Source organism: Alligator mississippiensis, chromosome 3, assembly GCF_030867095.1.
Source record: "Alligator mississippiensis isolate rAllMis1 chromosome 3, rAllMis1, whole genome shotgun sequence".
NCBI classification, from domain to species: domain Eukaryota; kingdom Metazoa; phylum Chordata; order Crocodylia; family Alligatoridae; genus Alligator; species Alligator mississippiensis.
In genome coordinates, this window is record NC_081826.1 from 114,697,507 (window position 1) to 114,709,511 (window position 12,005).

Below are 12,005 nucleotides of genomic sequence, written 5' to 3' on the forward strand. Positions count from 1 at the left end.
AGAGGGATTCAGGTGTGTTTATGGGACCTATTGAGGAGTCTGGGTGAGCCCAGAGCTGAGTATATGGAGGCCTATTGAGGGGTCTGGGTGAGCCTAGAGAGAGAGAGAGAGGCTGAGAGGGAGAGGCCTATGGAGGTGCCTGAGAGTGAGACCCACAGAGGAGAGAGGGCTGACAGCTGGAGGACTGACCCAGAACCTTGACTGGCCTGTGTGGGGCCAGGGCCCAGGAGGGGCCAAAAGATTAAGAGACCACTACAGAGATTGCCAGAGCCAAGGTATCTCAACTAGACCTAGGCAGGGCCAGGCACCAGAATAGGCCAAAGATCCATGTGTGGCCACAGCCAGAGAGGAAGGGGTCAAGGGGCATGCAGCCTAGGATGAAGATTACAAGAAATAATGGCCACAAGCTAGCAGAGAGCAGATTTAGACTGGACATTAGGAAGAACTTCTTCACAGTTGGAGTGGCCAAGGTCTGGAATGGGCTCCCAAGGGAGGTGGTACTCTCCCCTACCCTGGGGGTCTTCAAGAGGAGGTTGGATATGCATCTAGCTGGGGTCATCTAGACCCAGCACTCTTTCCTGCCTATGCAGAGGGTTGGACTCGATGATCTACTGAGGTCCCTTCCAACCCTAACATCTATGAATCTATGGTTGATACAGGGCCATCTGAGGAGATGGGCTCAAGAAAGGGGTCTGAGAAAGAGAGTTGGGCCCAGGGGTTGTGAAGGTGAGATTGAGCCAGGGCTAGCAGGCCTAGAGGCCTATAGCCCAGGTTGGTCAATGAGTAGGGCTGGAAACCCGCAGCCCAGGAGGGGCATATGACATCGGGGGGAATCCAAGAGAGGCTAGGATAATTAGAACAGGTTGGTCCTGGGCAAGACCTGAAACTGCACCCTACTGTGGCTGGTTAGCGTGGCGGGGCTTCCTGTGGTGGGGCAAGCTCCGTGAAATGCTATTCATGGGCCACCCCAGGGAAAGGCGAGTATGGGGCACCTGGAAGTCTCAGCTTCCACTGACTTGTGGGTTACCCCACAGAGAGAGAAGGCTAAGGGACCATACCCTAGTAGAAAAGGAAGAGAGAAATTGGGATCAGATGGGTCCAAAGGCCCAGAGAGGGACCGGGAAAGAGTGGGACAAGAAGGGCCAAGGGGCCCAGTGTAGGGCCTAGAGAGAGTGGAGCCAGAGGGGCCCAGAAATGGGCTGGGAAAGGCTGAGACCAGAAGAGTCCAGGGGGCCAGGAAAGTTTGGGGCCAAAAGGGTTCAGGAAGAGACCAAAGAGGTTTGGCAGCTCAGAGGGCCTGGGTGAGAGACTGAAGGGCCTGGCAGCCCAGGGAGGGGTTGAATGAGACACCAAGGGGTGTCTCTTTGGGCACCCGCCCAAAGAGAGGCTGAGGAGACTGAGGGCCCCAAGAAGGGCTGTGTGTGTAAAGAGAGAACATCAGTGAGGATGACATCTGTGAGGCTTGGGGCATGGTGTAGGGGTGGAATGGAGCCATGCAATTGTCCCATAAAGCCTTGACCCCAAACCTGGTGGTCATCACAGTAAGACTCTAGGGCAGCTTCCTGTGTTTCACTAACGATTAACATCAAGATGTGGTTGTGAGAGAAGGATGGACTGCCCATAGAGCAGGGTACAGGGAATTTTTTGGCCTTTGGGGGCTTTATAGCCACCCCTGGAGATGGTGCTCGGTGACAAGGCCTACCACCAGTTATCGCAGAAAGCTTTTTTTCTTTTCTAGGTATGCATAGCAGGTTTTGTCCCTTCTTTCTACACACAAGATTTACACTCGGTGGCCTGGATTTCTACTCCTTGTTAAGCTGGTGCAGTCAGAACTGACTTTTGAAATCAGTGGAGTTATACGTAGATATTTTACGAGAGAGAAAATTTTAGCCTTATTGGTAGTTCTGTATGTGTGTAAGGGAGAGAGCATTTACCGTGTGTGAGAACTTTATTTACTTGTGCTAACTTTCCTTTTAGCAGGAAGAGGACAAAAATAAGGAAAAAAACCAAATATACCATCTTAGATAATATAGATGACCAGGAGAGAATGGAGTTAAGACCTAAATATGGTAAGTTGTCTTTATTTATTTATTTATTTTTTAAGATTGGGGCTCCTTTTAGCAGTAAGCCTACATTCTTGTGTTCACCTTAATTTTAAAGTAATTTACAAATTTTTCCTTTACCCAATTTTTTCCTTCTTGAAAGGAAACATGAAGTATTTTGTTTACACTGCATTTTCCACATGTCCTGCAAATGCCCCATTTAACTTCATTGGTCTTTGGATTGTTCCCTTAGTTCTAATTACATTTTGAAGTGCTGGGGGGGGGGCACTTCATTAGGGCTGGAAGGGACCTCGGAAGATCATCGAGTCCAGCCCCCCGCCCAAAGGGCAGGAAGTCAGCTGGGGTCATAGGATCCCAGCAAGATAAGCATCCAGTTTCATCTTGAAGGTGTTCAATGAAAGCGCTTGAACGACCTCCGGTGGCAGGCTGTTCCAGACCTAGGGGGCTCGGACAGTAAAGAAATTCTTCCTTATGTCCAGCCTGAAACGATCTTGTAGTAGTTTGTGACCATTTGACCTCGTCATCCCTTGGGGCGCTCTGGTGAACAAATGTTCCCCCAGATACTGGTGGTCACCCCTGATAAACTTGTAGGTGGCCGTCAGATCACCCCTGAGCCTGCGCTTTTCCAGGCTAAAGAGCCCCAGGGCTCTCAGCCTGTCATCGTAGGGTCTGCTTCCCTGACCTCTGATCATGCGCGTGGCTCTTCTCTGGACTCTCTCAAGCTTCTCCACATCCTTTTTGAATTGTGGAGCCCAAAACTGGACGCAGTACTCCAGCTGCGGCCTCACTAAGGCCGAGTACAGGGGGAGAATGACGTCCCGGGATTTGCTTGAGAAGCATCTATGGATGCAAGCCAGCGTTTTGGTCGCTTTACTAGCCGCAGCATCGCACTGCAGGCTCATGTTCATCTTGTGGTCAAAGATGACCCCCAAGTCTCTTTCTTCCATAGTGCTAGCCAACATAGCACTGCCGAGCCTATAAGGATGCTGCAGGTTTTTTTTCCCAAGGTGGAGAACCTTGCATTTATCGGCGTTGAACACCATCAGATTCTTGTCCGCCCACTTGCTGAGCCTGTCCAGGTCAGCCTGGATCATCTGTTACGCCTCAGCTCTGTATTCTTGGGCAACCCTGGCACAGGATGCAGTCTGTCTGACTCACAAAGGACTCCCCCCCCCCCTCCTCTACATAAACGAAACTGATTAAGATGCAGTGAGAGACGCACCTAAAACTCTCCAGATAAGGGTGATAAGAGTGAACAACTGCCCTCGGTCTCATCTGCATCTGAGATGGAACCAGATGACCATTCATTTACATGAAAGATGGAAAACAGAAAGCCTGAAGCAGAGACTGCAGTGAATTCTGGGACCAGAGAAGCAGGAGAGCGCTGCATGATGGGGAATCTGTGCTTCCAATGTTAATTAACCCATGTTCACACACACCCAGCTCAGCATTTATCAGACCAGTTCTAATCTGGATTTGCTAAGGACTTTTCTCCCCCCAGACACACACACACACACAGCTCTAAGTTTAATAGGCATCTCGGGCTGTACATTCCCCGGTCCCAGTATGGGAGGCCTATTTAAACTTGATTGACTAAAACTCGGTTGCCGGGTTAGGGAATGCTGAGGCAAGAGACCAAGTCAGAGGGGGTATGGGCAACATTTGAACAATGGTTAAGGGTTCATCACAGCATCCAGCCTGCTGGAGCCCTAATCCCAGGTGTTGTCGTATCTTTCCCGAGACGACTGGTGGGAGTCCTCTCCACAAAAGGTTATGAGCACCCCAATAATTGCTTTAAGTCTGTTAAAAGACTATAGTAAAATCTGGAAAAGTCATGCTAAGCTGAGGCTTGTGCACAACAAGTAAAAATCCAAAATCCTGATACTGCAAGCTATCTATTGTTCCTGAAGAAACCATAAGATATCCCATCAGGATATCTGCCATCCATAGGAATCTCAAGCTGGCTCCCAAGTATTTGGGTTACTCCCTAATCTTAAGTGTTTCCTGATTATCAATCAGTTTCCTGAGATGGTCCAAACCAGATAACCCCTTGTCAATAGAAAAGACAATGATTTACACTACTGAGGGTGCTTCAAAGCAGCTGAACTGAGGGTATAAAAATCTGTAAGTGTGTGTGCTTAAAAAAAGAAGAAAGAGAAGAAAGAAGAAGAAGAAGCAGGGAGAAAGAAAAGGAGAAAGAAAGAAGAAGAAGAAAACTCCTGTGCTGACACCATCCCCTGTCGTTCTTGGGACGCTGGAAGAACAGATCGTCTCTCTCTTCAAGGATTGTGCTACGGACTGTGCCTGTCAGCTTTGCAGCCTGGGTACCGTGGACTCGGTGATATTCCCAGCGTTCTCTCTTCTTTCTAGGCATAAACTTCTGAACCTGAACTGTATCAGTTAAGCCTGAGCTAAGTTTCCCCAAATACTTAGTGAAACCAGGGTAGTATTGTCATTGTTTGTGCTTGTTTTTCTTTTGCATGTCTATTACTACTAGTACTATTATATATTTCATATGCTTAGCAATAAATAACTTTTATAGGCATATAGTTGCCTGTGTGGCTAGATACAATTGATAGATTCAATAAGACCTGGACAGGATTGTACTTCATGCTGAGATGCTTTAATTGAACTGTAAATATCTATATTTAAAATAAGGGCAGGACAAGGAACAAGTGAGCTGAGCCTCCTGGGTACCTGCAGACATACAGGATGTCTGCTCCGATGCGCTGTAATTACAACATGTTGGAGCAGACTTGATTAACTGAGTCTGCTGGAGCATGCTAATTAGTATGCTGTAGCAGCCTCGACATCTCATGTATTCAGTGTCCCTCACGTATTCAGTGTACTTCAAAATGGCAGTGATAGTACTTTAACTAAAGCTCGTCAAATGAGCTTTAGTTAAAGTACCCCTGCCACCATTTTTAAGTGCGGGACACTGAATACACAAGATGCTGCAGGCGCTTTAATTAGAGTGGCTCCTGAGAGCCGCTCTAATTAAAGTACCCTGCCCCCCCACTCCCAGAGCACATGTAAAGACGACCCGAGTGATATAAATGATGTAGTTCCACACAAAGGCCAAGGGAATATCTGGCCTATGATATTCAGTATCTGCTAGAGAAATAATTTAACATGGGAAGTAGGTACAGACAGTTCATTATATTATAGCACAGGTTCACTTAGCTTGTGCAACACTACATAGGAAGGAAGTTATTAAGACTGTCCAAAGAGCCTTTTTATTGTTGGTTTTCAGGTATAAAACACAGAAGCACAGAACACAATTCCAGCCTGATGGTGTCAGAGTCAGAGTTTGACAGTGATCAGGACACTATTTTCAGCAGAGAAAAGATTGAAGGAGAGAATCCGAAGAACATCATGAACGGCTCCATCAAAAATGGAGTTTCCTTCAACTACAGTGCAAAAGACAGATAATTGAGTAAGGGTGAAAAGAAAGGACACACCAGTCTGATGCACCAAGAAAGTGTTGATCCACCTTTTATTTTTCAAAATCAAAAGCTTCCTAAAGTATCTACCAATTGCAGCTGAAGGGGAAATTTTCAGCAGAGTCGAGGGGGGATTAGACAGCAAAGCTCGTGTTGTCATGGTTGTAGGAACAAGAAGCACATGTAATTCCCTGCATGCTCTGTGCTGAACGTTTATGTCTAAATTTCTGAAGACATTTTCCTATCTTAGACTTGTGAATCACTGCTACCATCCTATCCAGGACCGTTACTAACAGTGATGACTGTGAGACTCTCTGAGCTATATTTGGCTTGTATCTGTACTCCGTCACTTGAAGGAACACGCTGATTATGAAGCTGACCTTGACAATTAAAGCCAATGTGCAGAATTTCCCTTGCGTCTGTAAAGAGCGGTGTGTGACTGCAAGTTTCATCTTCATATATGGTTTCTGAATTGGATACAGAAAAGGGAGATCCATAAATAGCATCTTTAGTACATAGTATTACCTCCAAGCTCTGCTTTGTGACTATGGTTTTTAGGGTAGCACTTGTGAAGTGAAAATGCCTTTGTTTTTAAAGGCAGCTGACTATTTAGCAGTTGTTCTTTAATCAGCTGCCAGTTAATGTGATACATTTTGTATCCTGTATAATGGAAATGTCCCTTATATTTATGTTGAAGATGTGGTGGCAGCAGAGAAATCCTATCTGTTTTCTTCTGTAATAATATACGAAGAGAGTTCCCCTCTGGACCTGAGGAGCTGAAAGGGATACAGAGACACCTCCTGCAATGGGCTGAACACCTTAAACTTACTTTGATTGGAATGGGGGCATGAGGACTCTATCAAGACTGAGTGCTTCATGCACATAAATTAAGATGGAAGTTGCAATATGGCTTGTAATAAAGAATTGGAATGTCTCAAGCCTTAGCACAATGCAGTGAACAGTGTTAAGGCTTAGTTGCTACATGGCTGGATGTCTTGGGTCAGGGAAATTTTTTTTAATGAAAGACAAAACTGTTAACATTTTGATTTTGCTACTCTTAATTGTTGTGCAGCACCTGGGCATTTTCTTTATGGGTGTTATATTAGACACTAATGCCCCATTGCCTCCTTGAGATCTGTGTTAGGGGGACCCAGTTTATCTGGAGGACTCCTCTATTCATGGATGGTGGGCTGAATACATCTGCTTCCATGACACTGTCTGCCCTTTTCTTGTTCCCCTTCATTAACTAGGGAAGACTTGGCAGGGGCTGGGAAACTTCCCTCATGCAGGACTTCAGAAAAATTAAAACCCTAATTACGGAGGAATCCAGCAGTGCAGAAAGCCTGGGCTGTGTAGTTTCAGTGGAGCTTCACTGTTGATGAACAGGGGCTCCAAGAGTTGGTTCAGAGGCACAAGGGTTCTCTGTAATTCAGGGAGTGGGACCTCTTCATGTGGAAGGAACAATTTGTAGGAAATGTATGGAGTTTCCTAGCCCAAGGAGTTATCTGCTGGGGTGAAGAAGTAAAATAATGGGTATATGTATGGAAAACGTGCTGTTGCATTGAACTTCATGACTTCTCTTCTTGGCTTGCTTCCATTCATGGAGTTGGGTTGGAGGGACATGAAAACAGCAGCAACATAGTATGTTGTCTGCATTTTCCCTGACTGTGCTCCTCCAGATCCATGTTGGCCTATAACTTCCTTACAAAAACGTTAAAGCTATGACAATTAGCATTTCCCCCTGCTCCATAATGATACCCTTCTCAGACAAGACAGCTTGGGCACAGCAGTGAAAGAAGCCAGCATGTCAGGCAAAAGGTGATTACTATTGGAAGCTTTTTCAGCTTATACTCTTTGTTTACTTTTCACCTACTTTCTGCTCAGCCTAGAAACATAGACAGTACGGTTTCTGGCTCCTCTCACTTTTTATTCCATCAGCATTCATGCAGTAGTGCATTTTTGGGTTGTAAGCAGTCCAGGGTAGGTGGGCATTCAAGCAAACCAAATTATATTTAAAAAAAAAAAAAGTTTTGGCCAGTCTGCTACTCTCAGTGTTCAAGTTCTGTATTTGTTCTACAGAAAATGACTCTTTGCAGATCTATGTGTTTTACGGACTAGATAAAATTATGTGAACAACTGTGACCTTGTATCAATCAAATATAAACATCTCTTTTAAGTTTATGCATATTGGCACAGTTGTCAGCATCCATAAAACAAAACAAAACAAAAAAAGAACAACTGAAGGTGCAGCTGAGTTTTGTAAATTTAGTCTTTTTTGCATTGGTTTTATTTTACTATTTAATGCCTAGTGCTCAGGCCTGCAAAAAGGCTGCACAGAGGGTTAAACTGTAAAGGTAGTCATCCATTGCTTGAAGTCCAAGGTTCAAATGTGTCTTAGGTTTCTAAATGAAAAATGTTTTGTGGTCTGAAGCATGCTTCCTAGTGGACATTGTTCAACATCACAAAGTCACCACAGTTCTAGAAACACCACCTCTTCTTTCCTACCCTCAGAATCATTTCTGGAAGAAGTTCAAGTGCTGCGAGAGCATTTTTTATTTTTTTTTTTAGCTTATCCAAGTACTTCCACCTCCAGCAGGTGGGAGACAGTAGACTGTACAGTCTAGGACCTCTTAATTACCTTTTTGCCTTTTGTTTCTTTCCACTTGAATTCACATGCGATTGCTAGCCACTTTTATAGCTCACAACCTTAGTTAAAAATTATTTTTTTAAATAGTGAATTTCCAAGGTGTTATTAGAGGCACTGGCTTGCAGTTCTACCAATTTAACCTCATTCATCAAGTTAGAAGTGAAAAAAGGAGAAAGGCAACATAGTAATTGGGCATTAAGATACACTATCTTGCAGATTATTAGGCCTAAAAATGCATGCCTGATATTGAAGGAAATCTGAAACTTCTTGTGGAGTCAGGAAGAAATACTTCTCTGGCTCTGAGTATTTGCGATATCAAACCTTAATGTTAACCTTTTATGGTCCTGCAGTCTAGCATGACTTGTTTGCAAGCATATCTTTATCTACATTCTTTAACATTTTTAAGTAGTGAGTGCAGTGTATATATGAGGATCTCATGATTGTTACTGTAATTTAATTTAATAAGCCTACATGTGAATTGTTGCATAGTGAGCAATACATACCTACTCACAACATAGATCTGTCCAGCTATAAACAGACCAACAGCTTTTATCATGGCAGGCAAAATACTAATGTTGTACAAGAAATTTAGCAGGACAAGTCTGACAAAATAAAAATAACCATAACGTTTCTTTTCTATTTCAGCTCTGGTATTGAAGGAGCTGTTTGATATGGGTTGATGAGTAGTGACACAATTAAATCGGAGTAACCCAGTTGTTGCTGGATATGTAATGAAAAATCAATCTTCCTTGCTTCATACTTACTTGTAAAATAAGTTACCATCTATCTTTTGTTACAAAAAAGCTATTTTACCAGCTTTACTGTCCAGTGCACTGGATACATCTGCTTCAACCCCCCCACTTGCATGCTACTAAAAATGCTAGCCAACCTCCTATCAGTGGATTGTCTTGAGGAAACATAAGGGGACGCAAGTAGGGGGATGAATCTGATCTGCAAAGGGTTTAGCAGAACGGTGTACTTTCCAGTAGCAGACCCAGAAATGGGGCAGGGAACTGTGCTACACATGGGCAATGCACTCTGAACTCCCTTCCTGGTCAGCGTGGGCTCCTGCTAGAGCTCCGTGCTAGCACTGAGTTCAACTCACCAGCTGATCTTGGTGGGATGTGGCTGGATTCCTTGCTTTCACTTAGTTCTGGAACCCAAGGGGTAAATACTGTTTGCCCTTCCCTACCCCAGCAGCAGGGGAAAGGAGGCTAGAGCTGTGCAAAAGCAGGGGCTCCGACCAGACCTGATGCTGAGAACTCATGTGCAGCACAGCTGAAGTGAGGGGACTGCACTGCCACACCTCCTCTGGCATTTTCTTCCTTCCTTGTTTGGCTCCTTCAAACCTGAAAGCAGTGCAAAAATGCCAACACTTACCTTTTCTCAGACAGCTCTGGCATTCTTCAAATCCTTCAGGCCCCACTTATGTAAAATTCCTGTTGACGTTAACTGAAGATTATTGCCTGACTAAAATGATTGTGGGTTTTGATCTCTTTACATGTTGAAAAGTTAATGAACTTATTATTGTCCTTGTGTTTGGGGTTGGGAGGAAATGAAAACTATTTTCAGAGTCATCTACTGAACAGTCTGTGGAACCCTGGTGAGAAAGGGATGGAGGGCAAGCCTTTTTTCTAGGGGAGAGAAACTGGAATAGAAGGCAGGTAGGAAGGTCCTAAAGCACAAAATTTGTACCCTAGGATTGTGCTTAAATTTCCTCATCCTATACAAATGTAGTGAGACATAACCCATTTCAGATGCCTCTGGGTGCCAAGGTACCAGAAGGAATTGTCCCAAAGAAACCATGAAGCTACTTAAGGTGGGGAAAAAAGAAATTCCTGCAGCACAGGCAATGACTTAAGTGCAAGTGAGGCATGCAGTAGTACTTTGCCTCTGTACGGAAGCATGGCTTCCTGCGTGTGGATGGGTGAACAACTGTAGATTTAAAAATAGGAACCTATCTCTAGAAAATGTTGTTTATTGCAAATGATAATGTATTGTAACTGGAACCAGTTCTTAGCTGATACTATTACCTTTATGTTACCCTCCTAATAAAGATTTGTCTTTCCTTCTGTAACGTTGTCATCTGTTCTCCTCTACAAGACACTTTCTTCTATGCCATATGAGGTTCAGGCTTGAGGTCAGACCAAGATAATGAAAAAAATTACCTCCTATAGATTGTTCTGTCTGTACTCAACCTGCAACTATTATGGTTTAATTGTTTGTGACCTCTTTTTCCTCTGATTGCCACAGAAAATGCATTTTCTGTGAGAGGGAGGATGTAGTTCAGTGAGATGAACTGGAGGACAAGAAGTTGGAAACTCTTAAATGCTCACTGCAGCTAACATCAAGGGCTTTACTATCCTAGACACAGTTGATGTGTGTTTCTTTTAAAGTCAATACTGTCTAATTAAAAGCTGGTTTTTTTAACATGAGATTATTTATTTCAAGAAAAATGAAATATCTCAAGTCAGCCTTTGCACTGAGAGCTTGATCAAGGCATCACATTCCAGGTAAGAGGTTGTAGTTATTTTGTGGTGTTATGGGAGGTGGCCTGTAGAAGAGTGTACATTTGAAAAGAAGCACAAATCTGCTTCCCCATTTACTAGCAGGGGCTTTAAAACTCTCAGGGTAGGAAATGGATTTTGTGCTGTGCCCAGCTGCAAGAAATTTGGTCTTGTCTATGAGAAGTGACCTCAAAAACAGTTGTGCAGTAAGCCTCCACCCACTTAATCTTATTTTCAGATAATGTTTTCAACAAGGAAAGCAGTGATCTAATTACATACAGTACAAGTTCAGCACATCCCTGAAAATCAATTCCTTTCCAGATTGTCATCTATAAAAATAATAGATTGAGCCAAGTTCTGCCCTTGTTTACACTGTTGTACCTTCACTGCTTTCAGGGAGGCTCCATGTATAACTAGTGTAATGGATGGGGTTACATTTGGTCCTGCATCTTAGTTCCCTTGAGGAACAAGGACCATCAAGCATGTGTGTTTGTCTCTCTATACTGAAAAAAATAAATAACTGTCCCTCCTTGTTGCTTCCATTCATCATCTCAGCAGTCAGTTGTGACTGAATATGCACTAAAAGCAGAATGATTGAGGAAAAAGGAGCCATTTCTGCAGTCACTTTTCAGAGTGGAACCATGTTTTCAGGCATGAATATACTCGCATGATTAGGGTGACCATATAATTTTTAAGAAAACTGGGTTACTGCCCCACCCCACCTCCCAGGTCAGCGGTGCTGCTGTAGGTAGAGGCATGTGGGCAGGGGTGCGGGGCACAGTCCAGCATGGAGGTGGAGGTGGTGGGGGTCACTGAGCAGAGCACATGGTGCTTGGTATACCATGCTGCTCTGCCTCCCTACCAGACTGCACCTCGCCCCTGCAATTCTGAGACTTCTATTTTAATTTTCACTAACCAGCCAGGTCTGACCTACAAAATCCAGGACTGTCCTGGCCAAGCCAGGAAGGATGTATGGTCACTCTACACATGATCAAGTCTTGGGGAGAGACCTTTCTAATTCTTTTCAGATTTCTGAGAAAAGGATACTTGCACTGAAAACACTGCAGACAAGCTGACTTCAGCTGTGAGTTTTAAATGCCATACTGAATTCTCTATGGACTTTGTTTTACAAATCTCTCATTTGTACAAGAAACAAAATATCCTTCAAGATGGAAAAACCTCATAGGCCTTCTAAAAAACTGCAGAACCAGATTAATTTCCTATTAATGCCTTTAATGAAAGCATCTCTCTGAAGAAGTTAATCTATCAGGTGCCACCCTGCCCTCTACCCAGCATCAGGCTAACATGACAAACTAACTCTCTTCAAAATGTTAGTTACAGCCAT

General features: G+C 43.9%; 1 protein-coding gene across 4 annotated transcripts in view; it reads left to right on the forward strand.

Moving 5' to 3' along the window:
• Positions 1-10,225, forward strand: part of KIAA0319 (KIAA0319 ortholog) — a 111,244-nt gene extending 101,019 nt beyond the window's left edge. For 3 of the 4 annotated variants that reach the window (XM_014606646.3, XM_059724314.1, XM_014606652.3), the window contains 2 exons: positions 1,978-2,069; positions 5,317-10,225. In XM_014606646.3, the coding sequence (XP_014462132.1) occupies positions 1,978-2,069; positions 5,317-5,495 (271 nt within the window). In that variant the 3' untranslated portion in view covers positions 5,496-10,225. The remainder of the gene's footprint in view (positions 1-1,977; positions 2,070-5,316) is intronic. The other variant, XM_019490568.2, reaches the window with a different exon arrangement.
• Positions 10,226-12,005: the final 1,780 nt, after the last annotated feature.